Source organism: Megalops cyprinoides, chromosome 16 (assembly GCF_013368585.1).
Source record: "Megalops cyprinoides isolate fMegCyp1 chromosome 16, fMegCyp1.pri, whole genome shotgun sequence".
In the NCBI taxonomy this organism is placed as follows: Eukaryota; Metazoa; Chordata; class Actinopteri; order Elopiformes; family Megalopidae; genus Megalops; species Megalops cyprinoides.
In genome coordinates this window covers 4973513-4998669 of record NC_050598.1, presented here as the reverse complement: position 1 = coordinate 4998669, position 25157 = coordinate 4973513, and the positions used below count along the sequence as shown (strand labels likewise).

Here is a 25157-nt window from a genome sequence, read left to right as displayed (position 1 = left end):
CTTCCACAAATAACCAGTGCATGTCAGTCAGCGGACAGTAGTCTTCCCTACAAAAACGGTACCCTCTCTGAAACAAGCCATACACACAGCGTAAATGGTGCCCTGTCTCAGGAAGGATCGCCTTATTAGTCCTGGTTAGTTAATTAGTTAGATAGGCCCTACCTAAAATATGTAGTTATTTACGTATTTATTAATCCTGATTAATTAATTATTTATAGTTTTAAACTGGAAACTGAAAATGTATTGACTGTCAATTGCTCTGGCAATGTTGTGTTTTGAAGAATCGTGCAAGTGAAGCATATTTGAATGTGAATTGAAAGACAGAGACGTGTCTACATACCTGTCCACATTTCCCTCGACATTGCCAGAAAATTACCTTGCAAATTACTGCATTTTTAAATTTAATGACTAGAACACGTACCACAGACCACGAACACCGGTGAGGTCACGTTCTTTCAACCACTCGTTCAGGTTATCATGAGATGAGTGGTTTTTGAAAAAGGGGGGTGGGGGGGTGGGGGGGGATCTCTTTTTGTGCAGTTTCGCTGACTGCCCACCAGGAGACACTTGACTTCAAGTTTACAGGGATTCCTCCGGGAAAACGTTTTGACGCACTGCTCGGTTGAGGAAAATCCACTGAAATGAAGATATCTGAGAACAAAACTCCTCAGAAATTAAGTCAGTATTCATTACTCAACATCAGTCAACATGGTGTCTTTCAGACTAATCGCCTCGCCTTGTAAATTTTCATGAACGACACTCATGACATTCATGAAGTAAAGTGGTATCCAAACAATCATCCAACGCAACCGTGAGTGGCCGTCCAGGGTAAAAGAGTGAAACGCAAATCAGTTTCTTCACTGCAGTGTAGATTATAATGACAACAAGACCAAGTAGAAGCTTCACTTGAGCAAGGAATTTTATCAACGGTGACTTTGCTGAAACCCCACTTCTTTCTTGTTTAATCAGATGATTAGCCTACAGGTGGAAAATAATAAAATCATAAGCATTTGGAATGTGAGACCAAGGCACCACACATACAAAGAATGAGATTTTTATAATAGGGTGAGTCACAAAGTGCCAAATTTTAATAAATGCTCATGCTATTATGATCATACAATCCAAAAATGGTCTATGCTTTAATTCTGTCAGACACAATTGTGTCGTCTTTTACATGTAATATTTAGCGTGTAATCGTGCTCAGGCACGGTACAAGGCAACTGGGCCTAGTGTGAATATGCCCTGAGATATAACCTCCCCAACCTACCGATGCCGATCTCCCTTCAGAAAAAAAAGACAAGCCCCAGGCAAACTTGACTTAGCCCCTGATCTTTTCAATAGCTAGAAATGCCCCTGATTGACAATAATTAAAATCTTTAAAATCTTTAATGATGATGTTGGTATTGTTATTGTTATTATTATTATTACATGGAACAAGCATTCTCATCCGATCACACTTCTCAATAAATACTGGGGGCGGTGTCTCGAAAACGGAGCCAGAACAGGGAGTCATAGGTCGTGCCCCAAAAGGGCTACATTGTGTCTTTTCCTCGACTCTTTTATCCTCGCACCCGGAAACTGGTAACTGGTCGCCTCTTTAAGGATGGTTCCACTTCCACAGGAGACATATGAAGGAAATAAGACATTTCCACAACTGTCTCGACTGACAGAAGAGTTTTTCAAGGATCTCCAATGTTCCTTCCACACATGTCACCTCCCATTCATGTTTACTTATTGAGAACAGGCAGACATTCAAAAACATATATACCACATATAAGAAGCCAGAGTACAATTACAAACCACAATGAGAATAAATTATTTTCGGACAACAATTGCATGCAAGAGACACGAGGACTCAACTCTGAAGTATTGGGACGCTACTATAATACATGAGTAACAGTGATAACACCCAACGTTATTCTTTAGTTACCTTCACCCAGGGTGCTAAACAAAACCAATTACACCCACTCTTTTCCATATTGACCAAAGTATAGTTATAAGGTAAACGTATTAAATATAATTATAAATATCGCGGCAAAAGAAGTAATGTACTTCAATGCCTCGGTATGCAATATCCTAGCCAGGATTCAAGGGTCCTCTTAACCCCAGCATCGCGATTGCCCATGAGGATAATCTGTGGGGGAGTCACTGGCATTTCCCGATGTGCAGCTTTAGCGCCCCCCGGCTGTGCATCTTCAGCAGCTGCAAGAACTCCTGGGGCATGGCGTGCGCGCCGGGCTTCGGCCCGACATTGTCATAGTAGTGGTGCGGCACAGCCTGCTTATTGAGGTCGAATCTGAAGGGCCAGAAGCCGTACAGGTCCACGTCATCGCACAGCTCCAGGGCCATGCTCGCCAGCATCAGCCCGGTGGAGAGCCGCATGGCGCGCTGGCCCTTTCTCCGCCAGTAGCGGTCCAGCTGCAGTAGGTAGTCGGGGTTGAAGAAGACCACCTTCTGCTGGGGGCGGAGTGGGCGCAAGGCTTGGTGGACCTGGAAGGAGAGCCCTGTGCAGAAGGCGTAGGCGAAGGCAGGCAGGAGGAGGGGGGCATTTCCATACACGGACACCCGCTCAGCCAAGGGCTTGGGAGACTTATTCAGGTTCGGGTAGCTGCGGGGAGGGAGAGGTGGAGAGTTGGGTAAAGCAAGAGGGAGGAACGTGTGTTATGAAGGAGAGCCGTTACCTGTCCCCCAAACCTTCCAAAATGTTTCATTCATGATGTGTTTTGTTACGTTTTCAGTTGTGTTGAATGCTTGTGAATCCCTGTCTGCCTAACCAATTAAAACTTATGACAGGTCTCATTTGATCAGCTCCTTTAAAACAGCTCCATCGTTTGTGTGTGATAATTGTCTGTCTGGACCAGCCATTAGTTGATGATCTTCATCCGGTTAATCAACAAGCATATTAAAAACAAGCATGGGGCTAAAGAGCAGTAGTTACCTATTTTCAGCAGCTGGTTTAGTGATAGCTGAGCTTAGCATGGTTCCTTTGTTTTGTATTGTATTTTTGAATTAAATGATTGGTCTTTGTAATTGTGCTTTATGGTTCATGTCTGTCTGAGGAAGGGTGAAGGGAAGTCATCCAAGCCCTCTGACACATGAAGGGAGCTGCAGCGCGTGGACAGGATTAAGGTAACATACTCTATGGTATGTTCATGTTGTATGGAGAAACCATATAGGTAACTATCAGCGGCGACGAAAGTAAACCTTGGGGAAATCCCGCTAGCTTGTGATACCCTGAAAAGGGACAGTGTTTGTAGTTTATTTTGGCTTTGTTGTTTTAATTAATTTTTAGGTTTCAGGCCTGCGAGGGCAAGCAAAAAAATACTTTTGGTTTCTTTGTTTTCCCACCTCTCGACTCCACCATTATAAGCACCAATTTGCAAACTGGAAATCTTACATTCCGACCTGCCACTTGATCTCTTCCGAATCAGACAACGCCTCCCGTATGGGCTCGGTACCAGGATAAAATACAGAGGGGTGCAATTGCAATCCACAGTAGTGCACAAAAAGTTATATATACTATGTAGACATTGGGATATAAGGAGACAAGTGGGTGCACTAAGGTCTGCTTGGGGGTGCACCCCTAGCACCCCCGTAGCGCCCGGCCTGCCCCGGCATGTGTGACATGCTTCTTTTTATGTGTGGTTAAAACAGCCAGCACCATTACATTCGTCCAGCAAATAGTGTAGTACAGTGTTTCTCAAACCTCTCCTGGAGGACCCCTTGTCCTGCATGTTTTAGATCTCTCCCTGCTCCAACACAGCTGATTTAAATGATCAGTTTGTTATTAAGCAGCATCTGGAATTGATCATTTAAATCAGCTGTGTTGGAGCAGGGAGATATCTAAAACATGCAGGACAAGGGGTCCTCCAGGAGAGGTTTGAGAAACGCTGGTCTAGTAGGATAAACCGGCAAACCGTTTTCAGTAAAACCAAGGATCCAATTGATGAAGCTGTGAAAACGCATTGTGCCAGATGGACATGCCCTCGTCGAATGGAGCAGAGCCACCTGCTAACCACAGATAACTATCTAGTCACATGAAGTAGTAGGAAGACCAATGTCGTCATTTAGCAGATACTGTTTTCCAGAGCGTCTGCTAAATGTCTTAGTGGTGTTCTGATCAAAAGGTGGATGAAAATATAAAATGTACTTGATGACAAAAATAAAATTGCCTGTACCATGTCATTTAAATTTGGTGTATGAGCCATTTAAAAAGAGGCAGCCCAAACTCAGCATGCTGTGCAGACCTACCCGCGTCTAATCTGGGTGGGATTCGCAGTCACCAAGCTGGTCTTCACTCCTACATCCGCGCTGAAGTTGATGGGAGCCAAGTTCAACCTGGAACAAGAGAAGAGGGTTTTGCCACAGTTTAGGATTGGGTTGGTGAGGATGAGTGAGAGGGTGGTGCCTCAATCACATGGGCAGGGCAACTGCATTTAAACCATGAAGGTTTTTTTTGGGGGGGGGGTTTCAAAGTGAGAACAGAACACTACATATCTGAAGCTGACAAACCCCAGGGACCAGGGGTAGAAGTTCAACATTTTTGATTATTCTTTTCATTTGTGCATGTGTTGCATGCAGCAATACTGAAAGAAAAGAATTGTTCTGAAATGAGAGTGTTTAGCATCTTTCCTCCTTCATCCCAACTGGTTACTGAAACACACGTGATCCTTGGCGAATGGGGAGAATCCACACATACCTGTACGCTTCGCCAAATACTGAAAACAGAGACTTTAAATGCAACCCTTTCATCAATCTTCATACTTTTTTCACTGTTTTCGTTACAGTTTGCAATCACCAACAGTGTGCCAGATTCATCAGCAGGCTAGGCCATCCCATTCCCAAGGGAACAAAGCCAATCTGTTCCACCTGGAATTGAACCTGGGCTAATGCCTTAACCACTGAGCCCTCAAACAGCTTTTTAGACAATATTCTCATTCCCACAAAGAAAACCTTCCAGAAGATGCAGTTAAAAGAGTATGCATTAGAAAATGAGGTGTAGCTGGAGTTGGGCCAGTGTAAACGCAACCATTGATACCCGTGCTCATAGTTTTGCTAAGACAGCACTTCTCCATGCTGAAACGCAGTTGCCATTTAGGAGGCTAATACAATACATGCTAAATGCATGGCAATTAGAAACAGTGAGGTTTCCTTCACCACTTGTATCGTTCCCACAAACATGAGATGCTTCGTGGTGATCAGGTCTGGTGCCAGGATAAAATACAGAGGGGTTCAAATGCAATCCAAGGGGGGGCAGCACAAAAAGTCATAAATATTATGTAGACATCAGGGTATAAGGAGACAACTGGGGGGGCTGGGGGTGCACTGAGGTCTGTTAATTGTTAAAATACGCTATTTTAACAATTCTTTAACAGCTGTTAAATCCTAATTTCACCTATTAGGACTCAATAGTAAATCCCATGCACCTTTTGTGAGTTCTTAGCACCCACAACACCTACGCAGTCCTTTTATCGGTGCTGCGTTTCCGGAAGCACTTCGGACCGTGACAATGAGATTAGCGAACACTAATATTTTACAGATAATAGCGTTTATCGTTTTTTGGCTGACGATCCCCATCCTGTTCATCGTCCCTCATCATCTGGGAGCCTGATTTGCAGAACCGACCGGTGGACTGTTACCCCTTTTCCACCAACGCGAACCACGTGCTAGTTCTGGCCTTGTTCTAGTGCCAGTTTGGAGTTGCTTCAACTTGCAAACCTTCTAAGCATGGGTTTGCTTTTCCACGGGCAGAGAGCCACCATAGAGCCATGTCATTAGGCTACGTCACTGTATACGTCAGTATACGTCTCCGCTTTCCCGCTAGCACCAAGCTAGCAGTGGTGGCTGGTGAGCTGGAAACAGGGGAAGCTCAAACACTACCTTTAAATCTATCATTACTTTCAACCTGTTCCCATTTATCCTCCTTGATTAACAATAAAACAAATAATTCACAGAATAGTCCACTTCTTCTTTTTAGGCAGACTAGCTGCTACACTAGCTCTGTTGTGGTCACAAAGTTTTAGTTGGTCACGATAATCCCGCCCCCAGCCCCTGACGCAGCGGTTCTTTGTTCTAGACCAGCAAAGTGTTGGTGCTGCTCACGAACCAGTTTTCCTGGCCGAGAGCCGGTTCTGTGGCTGTCGAAACGCGAAGAACTGTTGAAGATTAGGCACTGGCTCCGAACCGCCCCTCGAAATGCGTTGGTGGAAAAGGGGCATGTGACTCGACCTCGAGCCTGTACCGTCACCCGCTGATCTAGCTTTGGTAAGATGCTTAGCGGTCCAAACACCACACTCCATGTGTATAGTTTGCCTTTTTTGTGCTATAAAAATATTTTCACCGGTTCCAATCACCATATTATGCTACAGTGCCTGTCACAGCTGCCAGTGTGGCTAGTTCTCTGTCTACACTTCTGAAGAAATAGATAAAACACTTGGATATTCTGAAGGACCTTTACACAAAAATTTATGACTCCCTGAGCAAAGTTCACATGTTTATTTCCATTTAAATCTATATAGCTTTTCTTTCTGCAGTACACATAAAATAATCATAGTTTCCTTGATGCACAGTAAAATATCAATGAACTTTGGCCTCTTTACACTGGAAATTGTTATTTTATGACTCCCTGAGAAACGTTCACATGTTTATTTCCATTTAAATCTATATAGCTTTTCTTCCTGCAGTACGCATAAAATAATCATAGTTTCCTTGATGCACAGTCATGCTTCCGCCATAACTAAACAAATAGTTTTACCTGTAAATTTGAGACGGTAGTTGGATGAATGGTAGAGTTTAAGAGCAGTCTATTCAAGTAGGCAGTGTAGCATAGTGGTTAAGGAGCAGGACTCGTAACCGAAAGGTTGCTGGTTCGATCCCCGCTGGGACACTGCTGCTGTACCCTTGGGCAAGGTACTTAACCCACAATTGCCTCAGTAAATATCCAGCTGTATAAATGGATAACATTGTAAAGAACTGTAACCTATGTAAGTCGCTTTGGATAAAAGCGTCTGCTAAATGAATAAATGTAAGTAGGCTATGATTTAACTTCTGACTGACTATGAACAGATGATTCATCTATTTTAAAATATTTTTTTCAATTTTACAAAGAATAAAATCCAAAGGCATTAGCTTCAGGTGGATCAGGACCAGAGTTCAAACTGTTGAGCCATGTGTCATTGGTACGCGTTTGTGGAAACTCCAAAGGGTCTAGGTCGAGACCAGGGAGGTCTGCATGATTACATGTGGACCGGCCGGGCAGCATAGATCTGAGCCGCTGCTCCATTCTTCACCTTATGACAAAGTCAGCAGAGTTAATCTTGGAGCCACAGCTGCTGTTCTTCAGGATTCCGCCATTCCCGACGACCGCACAGCGCCCGAGGTGACCTCCGCTCCTCCAGGGGGTTCTCTAACACAGGGGCAGAGCACAGTTTCCTCAATACAAACAAAAGTTGAAGAATTAAAGTACGTTTTGAGTAGTTAAAAATGTTGATGTGAAGTAGCAGGGATTCCAACCTCTGGTAGCATGTTGAACAGAATCTTATCCACCACTCTGGTCCTTTTCCTCTCTCCATCGTAAGTGATTTTTTGCCCCAGGGGAGTGTTTTTTCTAGTCAGAATTAGGCCCTCAGTGGCATTGCAACAGTAGTATAGTTCAGTCCTGCAGTGGGAGGTAGGGAGAGAGAGAGATGGAGCGAAAAGGCATCACAGAATGATAAAAAAGAGACCTTTTTCTTAATTTTTCTTCATTTGACTGCAGATGTTGTATACATTGATCATATATTTATGTGCAATTAACTCTCAAATGTCCACCTGCCGCTGTTGAACTCAAAACTGGCCTGATCTTCATGCTTAGTATAAATATTCATGAGTGGAAGTGGTTAAAGACAGTGCATCCACAGCTAGCAGGGCTGGATATCTGTAATTTTACTTGGGGGGGCTCAGGTAGGCACATGGGTTGATGGCACTGAGCCAGGTATCTAGAGGGGCGTACCTGGAGATCTCCATCTGAGTTCTGTTGACTGTCCAGGGACAGCTCATTAGGTCCCTCACCTCCTCCAAAAAGTCTGTGGGTTGGGCCCTGAGAGAGGGAACAGTGTGAGAGAGTGAGACACCCAAATGGACCATCAACGCCAACCCAGCTGCATGCAACGTTCCCATGACGTCATGTCAGCATGTTGCGTGTAAGTGGGGAATGTGTCCAGTGCCATGCAGTTTCAGCTTTGTTTGTGCTGCTTTGCTCTGTAAGAGCTGGGAATGAAACAAGATTTCATGATGCATTTTGCACCCCGAAAATGACACCTGCCCACCTCAGCATTGACCCAAAGATAAGAGAAATCCTCACTATTTCAGCCTTTTTGTTCTAAAAAGCGATTGCGATAGCACTTACATGACCTGCAGTAGTGCTCGAGGGCCATTCCAGGACTACCAACTACCCCAACTATGATGATTTCTCAGTCTTGAACTGTCAGAATAGGGGTCTTTTCAAACTACCCTGGAGAGTCCACCAAGTCCAGCTGGAAGAATGACACTAAAGGTATAAACGCCAAACATTCAGACTTCAAAGAAGAGTAACGCAAAACAAACATGTTCTAAGAAACCTTCAAGCACCCCCAGAGACACCTTTGTAAGTAAGCTTCCAGTTAGAGTCACGCGCAACCCAAGGACGCAGTCAGACTGTGTTACTGTGAAATAAGTTTTGTTGTTATTCATCACCCTCTGATTCAAAAGTCAGTGTTTTCTTCCAGGTTTTGGTCGTTGCTACCAAAACCTGCATGTAAGCTAGAGAGAGCTCATGGGGCTTCCAGACCCATATGGGGCGACTCAATTTTTGGAAGGCATCACCTTTTAGACACTTTCTGCTGTTTGTATGCTGAATCAGTGGCCTTTGAGTGACCATTCATAGTTTTAGAGAGAAAGCATGGGCCTGCCTGGTTAAATATGGATTGTAGAGGAAGCAACTATGCAAAGACAGAGAGAGAGAGAGAGAGAGAGAGAGATAAAGGAACAGGTGTGTTCTCAAACATGAAGTGTATCCTGTCTGGCAGGATAGTGAGAACAGGAACAGAAAGATCTGCTGACGGTCAGTAAAGCACATCACACTACTTACTTTTTCAAAGCAGTCACTGAGGCGTACTTTTCCATCAGCCTTTTGCATTGTTGCAGTTCCCTCTCTGAAATGAGGGAATCTCGCTGCCTGGAACACAGCAGAAGAGAGTGGATGAAACAAAAGGAAAAAGAAAATACACAAATCTGACACAAGTCAGGAGCCTCTTGAATCCTTATAAGCAGTACTGGGTTCCTGCATGTTTGTGTGCATTTTGTTCCCCAAGGGAACAACACATGTAAGTCTCCTTGTGGTAGACATGATAATTGTACATGCTCGAGAAAAAGAAAAAAAAATAGACTTACATCTTCTGTTAGAAAAAGCCCTTGAATCAGCCCCTAATACAGAAGAGTGGAGCAGGCTGACAATATGATGTGATGGCTTTGCTCACGTGAACCCAGTATGCACTTGAACTGAAAGGAGCTGAGCCCCGGCTGTGATTTCCACACCGACGAAACATTTGTACACATAAAAAAAGTATTTTGATAAAATCATGCATAATCAAACTTTGACAAGTTTGTGTTGACAGGTTGACTGTTGTGAATTTTGCCACATTATTCTGAAACGACAGTTGTAATCACAGCAGTCTGGATTTACGATCTTTGCCTCGAGCACTATACTTGCATGGCACAGAACATGCGATCTTGACAACGTATGCGCGCTGAAACTGAACTGCGACATGACCAAACTTAGCAAAGGCAAACGTAGCACCAGCTGCATCATCTTCTGTAAGTCACTTCTGTAAGTCACAAGCCTGTAATTGTCCTACTTCAGCATGCTTGCTCGGAAGCTGCATTGCCGAAATACGTTTTTGATGAAAAATGCCTGAGGCTAACATGAAAACTAAAATGATTATACATCGTGTGCTGGGATTAATAAGGCAATGTAGGTGCTAACAGAAGGAAATACAACATAAGAGAGCCATATGTATCAATCTTTGTGTACAACTTGTTGTAGGACCGTACGTACGCACACAATCTCACGATTTGTGTACGGAGGTTTTTCGTCAGAGTTATCAAACACCACGTACACCTGATTGTCTTCATAAATCTGATCGTAAATCAAATCAGCGTGAGATTATGTGCACATGAACGCGTTTAACGGCCAATCCCACAATTGTTCTTATATGGATCGAGACACGCCTTTAATTCGTCGAATTAACATATTAAAGATCCCAGGTAAATCTGAGTAAAATGCAGAGACTGATGTTGAGGATCAATGGCAGGATGTAAGAAAAGAAATTATTCGGACACGGAGATAGAGGTGATGGTTGATGAGGTGGAGAGGAGAAAAATGTCCTTTTTGGAGGCCAGACTAGCGGCATTTCAAATCGACGGAAAATTGCGTGGTGACTGCTATTAATGCAGTCTCACCAGAGCTGCGTACGGTGGAGGAGGTGAAGAAGTGTTTTCGATTTACAGAAACAACTTCATCCTCTTTTGGTGCCCGTATTGCAATATGAGTGCAGTCAATTGCGCCGAATACATTAAGAAAACCAGCCATTGCTGCAAAGTGCATTTAGATATTGACCTGCTCCTCCGCAGTGTAACGAAACGTTATACACATTGGAGTCATCCGGGTGATCCCTTCCCGTACTATGGGCGTGATACGGATCAGAGAGGATTGTGACATTCCCGTCCTGTCCGCAAGCTCTCTTTGGAATGTCCCGGTGGCGAGAAAACCCAAGGTGATTAGAACTTGGAGATGAACTGGTATTGCATGGGTTCTCCGCGTTTCTCTGAGGAGAAGAGGCTCCAGTTCCTCACAGAGGCTGAGGAGAACGACCCTTGGCAATCCAAAGCGATTTATTAGCCATACATCGTCATTGGCGAAGAAGTTTGCCTGGTCCCTGAACACACGTTCATGCCTGATTTGGTTATTCTTGATATCCTCTAAAAGCGCTAGCACAGCCATATTGATGGCGAATGCTTTAAGCTTATACTGTACGTTGTAAATGAGCCTGTCATATAGGAGTAGGCTACGCATTAAAATGTTTGATTACACATGGTGATCTGTGACGTTTTATTTATTTATTTATTTGACTACAAGGTCCAGTTACAGTGTTAATGTAATAATGCCAAATTAACAGTCAGTTTTGCCATAATGTCCGACATCGTTCGCAGTTTACAGCTGAACCAGTATTTCGCATGGATGCATGCGCGATAACACTCATCAATGATTGACACAAGACCCGTTTACTTGCATCACCGTTAGTTCCTCTTGGTGTCGCCAATCTGCAAATTACAAATTTTATGCGTACGCCACCTCGAGACCATGCGCAGAGATACGCATATTTTCCCGGCAAGTATCTTGTCATAAATACAATTTTATGTGTAGAAAAGTGCTCAGCACGATTCTAGTGCGTACACACCATTGATACATGTGGCACAAGGTGTCTTCAAAAGAATACAATTCATCAATGTTCCTACTTGGCCTTCTTGGATTTTTTTTAATCTGACGCACGCATTCCTGATATTTTACATGGATTGCGCTGGGCATAATTAATTACAAAAATAAAAATAAGTTATGTACTCTTATACATTCAGATAATTTCTAATGTTCTAACTGATGTCTTCATGGTCAAAGGCACACCCAAAATGTGAGACTGAATTTCTCACATTCCTATCTTTTCTGTGAGCACAACCTTCCACTGTGATCCATCTTAGCCAAACATTGTTTCACTCCTATGTCAAACATAAAAGTGGATATTACCTAAGAAAGTCTACAACAGGACATTCTTGCCAAGGCTTCACGACAGGGAAAGCATCTGAAGTCCCCCCTAATCAACTGAGCAAGCAGAATAATAACAGCAGCGGCAGCTTTAGACCAAACTAAACAGAATGATAAGAAACAGGATTTTTAACTTTTTAGATTTAATTTAATTTTTAAAAATCAGGACTAGAAAGAAGAAAATTCATATACAGCACTGTAACATGTTTTGAACAGATCATACATACAGACACACGCACGTGCACACACACACACACACACACACACACACACACACACACACACACACACACACTACAATTTCAGTGATTACTTCATGTAAAGGAATGGTAATTCATGAAACTTACTGTTGTAAGCGCCAGAGTTCAAATTGATATGATCCCAGTGTGACAAATATGAAGGTAGCACAACACACCAGCATGAAAATGAGCAGGTCCCTCATCTCTGCAATAGGCAGTGGTTAAAATCACTACTGAGTCAAAGGTGGCATAAAAAGGCAGGTACGTCCTACTGCAGAGAAGGAGGGGCTGACACATAGCATACCACACCTTATGAGCAGCAGAGAATATTGCCATGAATTCATTTGCCAATGCTCTGTGCCGCATCCCCCATAAACCAACACATACCAGCTGCATATAGGTATTGATAGGTAGGATATTTGACAGTTTTTTATTTTACGTGATAGTGAAAGATGATTCAGACAGAAAATGTAACAGTGCAAAAAGTACGTTGCTTAAGAAAGAAGACCCATCTTATCATTCCAAGACATAACTACACAGTAACCAGCACTCTTAGGCAATCAGCCATAAAATACATTATCTAGGCCATCTAGAGTCTAGGCCAGTACGTTTCATGACTTCACGGTCCATGGCACTTCAACATTGTGATTGCAAGCACAAAATGTAAATAGAAAAAAAAACTTTTCCATCTGGGGAGGGAATACCGTCCCAATAGTCACATGCTTGCACAGGAAGACTTCTTGTAATATTGGGATCGTCCGACGGCAGCAGTGTTGGGTGGAGGTGTACTTGGGGCAGGGGAAAGATCATAAACTGTCACCAGATAGGAGTGACATAGCAACCAGTGCTGTAAAGAGAAATTTTTGCAGTTTTTTCCCTGAACAGCGGCATACAAAATCCTAAAGATGTGTGGTACGTTGGCCGCTGAGATGTGACAAGTGCATCAAAACAGCACGTCCGATCAGGGCCGTAGAAGAAACCAACCAAGGAATTAAAGAATAGAAAGATACACTATATGGACAAAAGTATTCAGACGTCTGACCATTACATTGTAATGACATTGTATTCAAATACATATACTTTAATATGGAGTTGGTCCCCCTTTTGCAGCTATAACAGCTTCCACTCTTCTTGGAAGGCTTTCCACAAGATTTTGGAGTGTTTCTGTGGGAATTTGCGCCCATTCATTCTGTAGAGCATTTATGAGGTCAGGGACTGATGTTGGACGAGAAGGCCTGGCTCACAATCTCCGTTCCAGTTCATCCCAAAGGTGCTCAATGGGGTTGAGGTCAGGGCTCTGTGCGGGCCAAATTGTTCCACACCGAACTCATCAAACCATGTCTTTATAGTCCTTGCTTTGTGCACTGGGGCACCGTCATGTTGGAATGGAAAAGGGCCTTCCCCAAACTGTTGTCACAAAGTTGGAAGCATAGTATTGTCCAAAATGTCTTGGTATGCTGAAGCATTAAGATTGCCCTTCACTGGAGATAAGGGGCCTAGCCCAAACCCTGAAAAACGAGTGTGTTTTTGTAACTATTCTGTTTTCAGTGACTCGCATTCATGGCATTTACAAAAATGTCACTATTAAACCATTAACTGCTTCATGAAATGGAACCCCAATTTGGGGTTGGCTAGGAGGCAAGAACAAGAATGACAAAGGGAAGAAGAGAAAGCAGGATGAAGTTCAGGAAAATTTAAGAACCAATGGGTTGGCTTGCTTTGGAGTAGTGCTTGCTAAGTTTATGTGAGGTCACGTGGCCGTGACTGCCTTTTGATGTTGACCACACATATGGCGAATTGCACTAGTGTGCAAATATGTACAATTTCACAACACTTGGGGTTTGGTATTGGCCTGTCTGTGGCAAAGTCCTGCCAATCTGTTTGTGGAGTTTTTTCAAACCTGCTTCATAATACAGGGAATTGCTGAGTCTGGGTGTTTTGCCCAGCTCTATCATCTCATGTTCAGGTCATGTTATGAACTGCAAGTTTCTGAACAAGATTTTTCTGGCTCCCACCACAACCTGGCGAAATAATGTAACATGAGAATAAGTGAAAACTTTGTGTAAGCATCTCCATACATTTGTGTGCAGTCCTTCCTGGCTTCATTCCTGTTGAACCAGTCATTTCAAGCACACAAACACAGATCAACAACATTGAATTAAAAGGACTGCACTGAATAAAGGTGATAATCCAAGGAAGGAATGTACTCTCATTCTTTCTCCATTTAGGATTTTCTTATTTATTATCTTTATTTATTTGTTTGTTTATTTATTGTTTTTTTTATACTGGAAATGAGCACATTGTTTCTGGTCCACTTGCATCTGCTAGAGAAAATGTGTTCTTAATCACTCTTGTTAAGAGCCCATTGCCACGTCTCTTGAACACGGCGTACTGTGTATGAACAGGAGAGTGTGTTTAGTCATTTTAAAATTCTACAACCACATTGGCAGTTCAGTACTGGGCATCAGGCAACATTCATGTGTTGCTGAGGGTTTACATATCAGCAGGCAGACAGCAATTGAAATTATGTGAAGAAAATGCATTCTCTGTACGAGGATGAGAACGACTTTAACCTCACATTAAACCAAACCATAATCATGCCCTAACGATCTGCATAGCTTATCTATCTGCTGATCATCAAACCACATCGTATCCTGTTCATCAGGGAAGCTGCATGGTAAGAAACCCTGGACCTTGTGTGCACAAAGGCTATATTGGTCTTATTTATATATATAGCTATCTTACATCACTGCCTATTGACACAGCAGTGTCAATTCACGGAATTTGCACAAGAGCCTGATCATTTCCTCTGTGTGTGTGTGCACAGCAAACAGGCTAATGTAGTAATTTACTGGAATATAGCAGCATCCTACATATCCAATTCATTGCATAACATATTGATTTTAACCCTCAAATACACAGGAATGGTCTGTAATGGCTGCATGATCATCCATACAAGAAGAGCGTTAACGCAAATGAGTGGTTGTGACGACAGCACATAAGAGACATGGGCACTGTGCCAGAGCTTTTTCCTGAAGGCCAGAAACAAGGGCCATCACTCCATTTGGGATGAAGAAGGTGGTTATCCAGGCAACACGGTAAGCTAGTGACCAAGCCATTGATCTTTAGACAGCCACGCAGTTACTACAGTTATGGTTGAAACTGAGGGGGCAGTTTCACCCGTAACTAGGTTCAGGCTAATTTGCTGTCGCAGTGGGGTGTCGGTCAGGACACAGGAGTCAGGTTCCGGGTTCAGTTGTTTATTGGGGATTTTGGATGGGTGGATGTGAGGGTTTGTGTTGTATGTTTGTGTGGTTTCCTGCGAAGAGTAAGCAGGGAGAATGATCAGTACTGTTGGTTCCATTGAATGTGCAATATACAAACAAGCATGCGACATACAGGCTTTGACTGCATGAATGGCTATGGACACATTTATACGTCAAGGACACACTATCTTAATTAACATGCACACCCCTCTCTCTCTACAGGCAATTGTATTACAACCAGTTGAACTTAGGCATACTACTTACTTTGGCACAGATGCACACAACAACAGCACAATGCTTGGTCCCCAAAGGCTTGGTCTCCCCAGTTCTTCACCTCCCAGGTATTGTTGCGGTACTGAGGTGGGGGAGGTCACCACCACCTTTATGTTGTCCCGTATCCCTGGCCCTATTGAGGCCCTGATTGGTGGCCAAAGGATACGGGCAGGTCCGAGGGCAAATGGTGACCTGGGGGCCGTCCTTGGGGGTGCTCCTGTGCCTCGAGTTACCTGTGGGGGTCCTGCTAATAAGGGGAGCAGCAGGACTGGTTTGGCCAGGTTTCAACTGAATTGTAAACAAGTGCCTGTGAGAGGTGGGGGTGGTGCGCAAACAAAGACAAAGACAGAAACAGAAACATGTGGCCCTTTTCTACAATGGTGTAACAAGACCAACACACATGTGTATGCATATTTTAATGTACCAGTAGCCTGAAGCTTCTGCTTAAAAAGAAATGTGTCACCATTTGTCAGATGGTATGTATTAATTCAGAGTATCAAAGATTACCATCAAACAGACACTTTAGACCCATGTGGAAACTGAATCAATACAGAAACTCCTTTATCTCATTCTCACTTCAATTTACTAATAATTGATTGTAACCATGACAGTGCTGGCCAAGGGTAATGCAACATTATGCAAATGCATATGTGTAATGCAAAGAATGACCACACCATGGACTTTTGAGGATTTTTAAATTATGGCAATGCACCGTCCAGAGCGTTGTGTAGAACCGTGTCTACGCATGTCATGAATTTTATTTGTTGTGCGATGTGGCTATTTCTCTTGAATTATTATTGTTATTATTGAATGCTCACTGGGGATCTCTTTCAGTTTTTAATTATAATATTAATACCAGCTCATGTTTCTGTATGTTTTTATGTGTTGATTCTGGTATGCTGTTTTACAGTTTTTCCCAATTGCTTAAATGCATTTACAGAAATACTCTATACTCTCACAAAACAGTGCAAGCAAACCCCACAAAAGTATAGTTGGCTTCACAAATCAAATGTTCAGTTCAAATGCAAATGTCCCCAAAGATAATCAAAACATTATCTATTTTGCGAAAGCAAATAAGTTCTTCAAACAATACAGCAGTCACATAACAGAAAGCTCTCTTTATCAGCGTGAACAGAAAGTAACCCAAAATACCAAGAACCAGCATCAGTATGACACCTGAGTGCATGTTCCTTTACCTTGTAGTTTGATACTGGTGATCAACGACTGACTGTAATTATGTTTTGTATATATAAAGTATTGCTGTCAGTAATGGCGTTGCCACTCAAATTCGCACCACAAATTTATTGCAGAACGGGTTTCCCAAAATATGTTTATTTCAGCGCCGTAAAAAAAAATGAAAAGGTAAATACATGAAGAAAAAAGTTACATGTATATTACAAACAATGTTGCATTGTACAACGTAAGTGCAAAAGGTCAACAAAGAAAATAGAAAAATAATATCAATTTCACTGTAACATAAAGTGTCACAGGCCTGTCCTGTTGTTTTGTCCACAGGTTTTCATCCACATCAAATAAGATATACCTGTACCAGTTTATATGGATATACCTGCTGTACCACCATGTATACTGACCCTCCTTCCCCTTCCCCCTACTATACCACCACTCATACAGACTCTCCTTCCCCCTGCTATACCACCACTCACACAGACTCTCCTTCCCTCTGCTATACCACCACTCACACAGACTCTCCAACCCCCTGCTATACCACCACTCACACAGACTCTCCTTCCCCCTGCTATACCACCACTCACACAGACCCTCCAACCCCCTGCTATACCACCACTCACACAGACTCTCCTTCCCCCTGCTATACCACCACTCACACAGACTTTCCTTCCCCCTGCTATACCACCACTCACACAGACTCTCCAACCCCCTGCTATACCACCACTTACACAGACTCTCCTTCCCCCTGCTATACCACCACTCACACAGACTCTCCTTCCCCCTGCTATACCACCACTCACACAGACTCTCCTTCCCCCTGCTATACCACCACTCACACAGACTCTCCTTCCCCCTGCTATACCACCACTCACACAGACCCTCCAACCCCCTGCTATACCACCACTCACACAGACTCTCCTTCCCCCTGCCATACCACCACTCACACAGACCCTCCAACCCCCTGCTATACCACCACTCACACAGACCCTCCAACCCCCTGCTATACCACCACTCACACAGACTCTCCTTCCCCCTGCTATACCACCACTCACACAGACCCTCCAACCCCCTGCTATACCACCACTCACACAGACTCTCCTTCCCCCTGCTATACCACCACTCACACAGACTCTCCTTCCCCCTGCCATACCACCACTTACACAGACTCTCCTTCCCCCTGCCATACCACCACTCACACAGACCCTCCAACCCCCTGCTATACCACCACTCACACAGACTCTCCTTCCCCCTGCCATACCACCACTCACACAGACTCTCCTTCCCCTTCCTCCTGCTATATGAATTCATTTGGTCTGTATGAAAGGCAAGTGTTTACAAATCTGGCCCTTGTCCAGTGTCAGCACAGGTAGTTGTGTAATGGAACAATTATTGTCATGCTATTCATCTGCCAGACCCCAATGGAAATAAAATATTGTGCAATATATTGACCTAATACATGCATCAAGACATCACTCAACAGTCATAAATCTACACTCAGTGACCACTTTATTAGGTACACCTGTTCGTTGATGCAAATATCTAATCAGCCAATCATCTGTCAGCAACTCAATACATAAAATCACAAAGACATAGTCAAGAGGTTCAGTTGCTATTCAGACCAAACATCAGAATGGGTTGGAAATCTGATTTAAGTGACTCTGACCGTGGGATGATTGTTGGTGCCAGACGGGATGGTTTGAGTATCTCAAAAACTGCTGATCTCCTGGGATTTTCACGCACAATAGTCTCTAGAGTGTATAGAGAATGGTGTGAAAAACTAAAAACATCCAGCAAGCGGCAGTTCTGTGGGCGAAAACGCCTTTTTAATGACAGAGGTCAGAGGAGAATGGCCAGACTGGCCCAAGCTGACAGGAAGGCGACAGTAACCCAAATAACCACACGTTACAACAGTGTTATGCAGAAAAGTATTTCTGAACACACAACACGTCGAACATTGAGGTGGATGGGCTACAGCAGCAGAAGACCCCTCCGGGTACCACTCCTGTCAGCTAAGAACAGGAAACTGAGGCTACAGTGGGCACAGGCTCACCACAACTGGATGGTAGACGATTTGAAAAACATTGTCTGGTCTGACGAATTTTGATTTCTGCTGCAGCATGCAGATGGTAGGGTCAGAATTTGGCATAAACAACATAAATCCATGGATCCATCCTGCCTTGTGTCAACGGTTCAGGCTGGAGGTGGTGGTGTAATGGTGTGGGGCACACATTAGGCACCTTAATACCAACTGAGCATTGTTTAAATGCCACAGCCTACCTTGTTGCTGACCATGTGCATCCCTTTATGACCATGGTCTACCCATCTTCTAATGGCTACTTCCAGCAGGATAATGCACCACGCCACAAAGCACATGTCATTGTACTCCAGTGGCCTCCACAGTCACCAGATCTCCATCCAATAGAGCATTTGGGATGTGGTGGAACGGGACATTCACAGAATGAATGTGCAGCTGACAAATCTGCAGCAGCTGTGTGATGCGTCATGCCAGCGTGGAGCAGAACCTCTAAAGAATGTTTCTAGCACCTTGATGAATCCATGCCGCGAAAAATTTAGGCCATTCTGGGGGCAAACGGGGGTCCTACCCAGTATTAGAGAGGTGTACCTAATAAAGTGGTCACTGAGTGTACAATACATAGCCATCAAAATGCAAAATTGAAACAAATATTCTCACAACACCATGCAGCTCCCTGTAAACTCATATAGGTGTTGGTGCATTGATTTTTCATCAAATCATTTCACCTGATTTTTGTGTCAGAGATGTGTGTTTGCTGTTTTGGTGTGCAGAGATGCTACATACTTTGAATGCTTTACTTGCAACTTCAGGAAGAGTACATATTACATTAAATTACAGTACCAGCCAAAAGTTTGGACACACCTACTCATAGAAGGGTTTTTTCTTATTTTCTCTATTTTTCACATTTTAGAATAATAGTAAAATTATTTCAAATAATGAAATAACACAAATGGAATTAAGCAGTGACAAAAAACGTGTTAAACAAATGTAAATTATCTTACATTTTAGATTCTTCAAGGTAGCAAAAAATATTTTTAAAAAATAAAAAAATGGAAAGAAATTCATACATAGGCATCAACCTCACCATTTATATTTGTCTAAGAAAAAAATTTCAAACATGTAAGCATAAGTCTTTATACCAAAATGTCTTTGAGTGCGTGTTTCCCATTATCTTAATCAGGTGTGTCCAGACTTTTGACTGGTCCTGTACATTGTTGTCATTAAGCAGACGCTCTTATCCAGAAGAACTTATATAGGTCACAATTTTATCCATTTATAAAGCTGGATATTTACTAAAGCCATTGCGGGTTAAGTACTTTGCCCAAGGATACAAATACACAGCGCTCCAGCTGAGCACTGAGCCAACAACATTTTGGTTAGTAGCCCTGCAACTTACAAGTACGCTACACTGCTCCCCTTCACAGCACGCTATTACAGCTGCCACAACTATGCAACTACATATACCCGATTAAGATAACTAAATACTGTGTAGTGTTGTGCTGTGTTCAGTCTATGAACTTTTCACAAGAGACGGGATCATAAGCATAAACCTGCACCATTGCAGCTCCAAGGGTGCGTGTAATGACAGACCTCTGAAGCTAAAGGAGCCTTAAAACCTCTTCACGAAACAGTCAAGTATTGTCCTACAGTAGCGGTATCCTTTTAACCTGACAATGCGATCAAGTGGAATATTTTTTTCATTTTGTTCTAAGGCAGCAAAGGAAGTACGCTCAACAAATGCTCTCTACTCTTGAGGATTTTGTAGTGTCTTTGGGCTGCAGAAAAACACTACATGAAACAAACAATATTATTGTTATTAGTCCTTTGCGGCAGAGGCCTGGTGTTTTCAGCTCCTCCCCAAGCTAACAACATGTTCCAAGTCTGGTTCATTGCAACAGATGGGGGAGGTTCCTCTGCATTAAAGTTCCAAGTTACCCACTCAAAAAGGGCTATTAGGAAGCCATTGTGTCCCTTTGTAGCAAATGAGCAGTGATCTGAAACAGGGCCAAGTCCAAGCTTGACAGACAAGATACTTTGAAAGAGCTCCTTAGTATAAGAAGGTGCCAGAGACAGTGTGTTCTATGCATGAAAGTTTAAAAAAAAATCAAAAATGAACTTTTTCTACTTTTTACTAATACTATTATTTCGAAGTATTAAAAAAGCCCACAACAACATAACTACTTAGCCTATTTTCTGGGTTGCCCGCAGCATCACCCCAGTGCATCGCCCCCCAGGTTGCACGGTGAGAGGTTATAAATTCAGGCCAGCACGTGGCATTGTTTACAGACACCGTGGCTGACAGGCTTGTAGTTGGTGTATTGGATTATTAGGAGTGAGCAAAGGAGCTAGTTCAGGCAGGGCGGAATCGCTGCGGGTGTGTCCAGCAAGAACACAGACAACAATATCCAGAACTGATTTTAATCAAGTGGGGTGTGTGTGGTTCTGCAAATACAAATACGAATACAAACATTGCAGTACTTACATTTAGGATTAACTCACACAAACAGTAGCAAGGAAAAGAAATAAGACGGTACGAAGAGAAACTAGCATCCACGCTATACGCGATGTTTACTGCTAAAGTTGACGCAGTCTCTCTGGCGCTCCTTCATTAGGGATTAGGCACATTCACGTGATAGGTGCATAGGTTGTAAGGACTGCTTATTGGTAGAACGATTGAAACTTAACTATATTCTACATGGACTTCGCAACAGTTGGAGCGGAATAAGCAAAACAAGCGAAATGAGCGACACCGAAGAAGAAGCAGTGGCCGTGACCAGCTTGATACATCGTCGACGAGAAAGGTCACCTAATTTCAGTAGTTTGGAGATATTTTGGCTATTTACAATCAGACAAAAAACAGAGCAGTGTGCAAACTGTGCCGAAGACACGTGCCATCAAAGACAGGCAACACCGCAAACCTGTTTCATCATTTGAAACAATATCACCCGTTAGAACACGCAGAAAGTAAGAAATTACAGTCCCAAACGAGTCTTGTTAGTGGACCCTCAACAAGCACCAGGCCAGTACCCAGTGCGACTACCCAGTAGCAAACGATCGTATCAGCATTTTCCAGCACCGTGCCTTACGACAAAAAAAAAAAAAAACAAAAAGACACAAAGACATCACAAATGCAATTGCATATTGCATTGCAAAAGACATGCTTCCCATTAGCACTGTCGAAAATGAGGGATTCAAGAAGCTTATCAGCTGTCACAGGGCAGCTTGAAAACCTGAGACTGACTTGTCTTTCTTGCCCAACACTTGTAGGGTAATGGCTTTGCTTGTTTAAAACTTGTACAAAAGATACTAGCCACAATTGAGATTTTTCTTTTGTATATTTATTTTGTTTACATTGTCAGCTGAAACACTTACAAAATGTTTCAACCCGTCTGTACAAAGGGTTTGGTATGCTGAACAGAATTCTTATTTCTTTGTCTATTTATTGTTTTACTTATTGACAATATCCTTTAAAACACTTTGCAGTCTGAGTCATCTTACATGTGTGCTGTATCACACTACAGCACTTACTTTTTCTATTAAGATATTTATTTTGTTGAGGAAAAAAGACTGAAAAAGGATTTTACTCAATTTTACTCATGCATATTTTGATGTTTAAAAAAGATATTATCATTATAATTGTTTTGAATGTTCTACCTCAGATTTGTGAAATGTTCCACTGTTTGGCAAGTGTTTGTCATGTCCTGACCAAGAATAGTCTAAAACCACAATTAACCATGGTGGTGGAATTGGCAGCGATGCAAGGGGCACCAGCTAAAATCTTGCCTAGGGCACCAAATTGGTCAGGGCCGGCTCTGTACTTCTGCGTACACTGAAGATAATGGACAGCGTGTCATGTCTCTGTGGCCATGAAGTGTTTTATCCATGACCAACGGCGTGCTCTCTAGCCACGTTAGCCGGTGTACTACTTTCATTTTCTGCTGCTAAACATCTGGAATTAGATCCTGTGACCAATCAGTTGCAGAGATTATGACACAGCTGATGAGTGATCAGTTAGTACTATGAATGTCTCTTCACCAAACTGTCATTACATTACATTATTGTCATTTAGCAGACGCCGTCATCCGGAGCAATTTGCATAGGTCATAATTTTATCCATTTATACAACTGGATAGTTACTAAAGTAATTGTGGGTGGAATATTTTTCCCAAGGGTACAGCAGCAGTGCCCCAGTGAGGAATCTAACCAGCAACCTTCTGGTTATGAGCACTGCTCCTTACCACTAGACCACATAAACAAGACGCAGATAAACAAATACATATGAATACTAATGGCCTGAAGTAAGTTGATCAGTCAGAGTTCCCTTTAAATTGACTATCTAAATACCTATCCATTTTCTCAACTAAAAATGAATAATTCGAAATCATTCAGCCATAGACTCAATAGAAATGATTGACAGTTGGGGGAAAATATCACATTGCCACAAGTGTGCCATTGTTGGTTACAGGTCACCAAAAACAATACAGCAATGTTGGCTGCCAAACAAAAAATCTTGGGGTAGAAGTTAAGCGTCAAAACAAGGACAGGTTTCCTAAACACAGTGTTAACCTTTAAGTCAGCCATTAAGTATCCATTTAAGGTGAGCATGAAGTTATCTTGCTTCCAAGGACCTTTGGACCATCTCCACTGCCATTTGAGATTAGGACTCTGGAAGTCTTCCGTTTCACATCATTAAGATATGATTCTTGTCTCAAACTGTAAGTCTTCACGTGGCTACATAGCTGTGTATCATCTGCATAGCAATCAACAGTAAGCCAGTTTTTCCTGATTACAGAAAATAAAAAAAGGTAAAGCATATGACTGTACATTATGGGAACAACAGTGAACAGTGGTTCAGAAGAGTTCATTCAGCAGGAGAAACTTAAATTGAACTGACAGGCACTATTTGAACCAGGCGAAGGACCTCATTTTAAACTAAGGAGGCTTTGCGGGTATAAAAATATTCAAAGGCTTTACAAATGGAAGCTCTCAGCACCTCTCATGAAAGTGTTAATGCGATACTGACAGGGGTATGGCAAGATTATGTTACTTGCTTCTTGGGTTCACATGGGGTGTATAAAGGAGAAGGATCCGAGTATTCAAGCACTGGGTGGGGGTCCTGAGTAGGGGTAAAGGAGTAGTCATGAGGGTTTAAGAGTGGTAAAGGACTTCAGATTAGGCACAGACTTGACATGGGTTATGGAAAGTTTGGTATTCTGTCGCTTATTTTTTCTGGAAAAAAGTAGCACATAAAATAACATCCCCTTCTGATGGGGAAAAAAGTAGAGATAAGGTGCCAACTTAGTGGTTCTCGGACAAGGCTCTCAGATAGTGACCATTTCCTCATCTGAATAAAATAATCAGATAAGAGGTTGTTGCTCTCCTTCCAGATGACACAGAATACCTTGTCTGCCTGGCTGTCATTCCAACTTCATCCAAAGTACATCAACAAGTCATCAATCAATTGCTTCTGTTGCATTCCCATCACTGTATGCACTTGCTTGTCAACTCTCTTTTAGGTTTATTCTCTCTCAAATGGTTGTCAGATCTGAGTTTTCTCACCTAGCAACAACATCTCTTCCTCTTTCTAAGACAGGAATATCTGCCCCAGGGACCTTCTTGGTACATTCTTGTACCAAGACGTTTGAAACTTGAAAGCTGTTCCACAGCTTGGCACACCAACAAAAAGTGGCTTAGAGAGTGGATTTGTGCGCCTATTATCCTCTCGATGTTAAGTCAACAAAATTCTGTTGTTGAGTTAAGACATCTTTTAGACATGCAGCTAATGTATGTTGGGTCAGAGTGAGCCATTTCATGCATGCAATGAGGATTTGCAAAGACAGGGGACAATTACCAGAGGAATGGCAGTGACTGGAACCAAGGGCGAGAGCAGGGAGGAAATAGGAAGGAGATAACTGAAATAAAGATATTTGGGTGTTTGGATACCCCACTTCCATGCTGTAAAATGTAAATTATTAACAGAGAATGAAGAACAAAATATGCCCTGTGTATACAATGACCACAGTAGAGCAGTTAATAAGCAAGCTGACACATGCAGTGTCTTTCTCTCACTCATATCTGTGCAGCGTTTCTATGATACAGCTAGGCCCTCCAAAATGGAAAAACAGCAAAACTATTGGCAATTCTACATGCACATATATATATATATATATATATATATATATATATATATATATATATAGTATATGAGAGAGAGAGAGAGAAAGCAAATCAAGCTAAATACTCAAATCTAAAACAAATTACCAAATTCATATTTCTGTTAATTAAAATTGTCTGTTACACATGGTGTGAGCATTCGTGTTTGC

The 25157-nt window shown here is 42.6% G+C and overlaps 1 protein-coding gene across 2 annotated transcripts; it reads right to left on the bottom strand.

Annotated features, from left to right (window-relative positions):
• Nucleotides 1-1395: 1395 nt before the first annotated feature.
• LOC118791398 (alpha-2,8-sialyltransferase 8F-like) lies at nt 1396-12276 on the bottom strand. Of its 2 annotated transcripts, XM_036548746.1 has the most exons (7): nt 12181-12276; nt 9107-9193; nt 7991-8077; nt 7513-7657; nt 7290-7405; nt 4252-4338; nt 1396-2608 (listed from the first exon to the last, which is right to left on the bottom strand). In XM_036548746.1, the coding sequence occupies exons 1-7, from the start codon at nt 12273-12275 to the stop codon at nt 2146-2148; spliced, it is 1080 nt and encodes a 359-aa protein (XP_036404639.1). In that variant the 5' UTR covers nt 12276; the 3' UTR covers nt 1396-2145. The 2 variants fall into 2 exon arrangements, with proteins under 2 accessions (XP_036404639.1, XP_036404640.1); XM_036548747.1 differs by lacking the exons at nt 9107-9193; nt 12181-12276 and adding an exon at nt 8387-8467.
• Between the last annotated feature and the right edge of the window lie 12881 nt (nt 12277-25157).

What these genes read in the sequence shown, in the direction of transcription:
- LOC118791398 (XM_036548746.1), bottom strand. Translation starts at nt 12,275, where the DNA reads ATGAGGGACCTGCTCATTTTCATGCTGGTGTGTTGTGCTACCTTCATA. An exon ending in GAACTCTGGCGCTTACAACA is followed by an intron (nt 9,194 to 12,180) that starts GTAAGTTTCATG and finishes GCTGTGTTCCAG; the next exon opens with GCAGCGAGATTCCCTCATTT. An exon ending in ACTCAGATGGAGATCTCCAG is followed by an intron (nt 7,658 to 7,990) that starts GTACGCCCCTCT and finishes CTCCCACTGCAG; the next exon opens with GACTGAACTATACTACTGTT.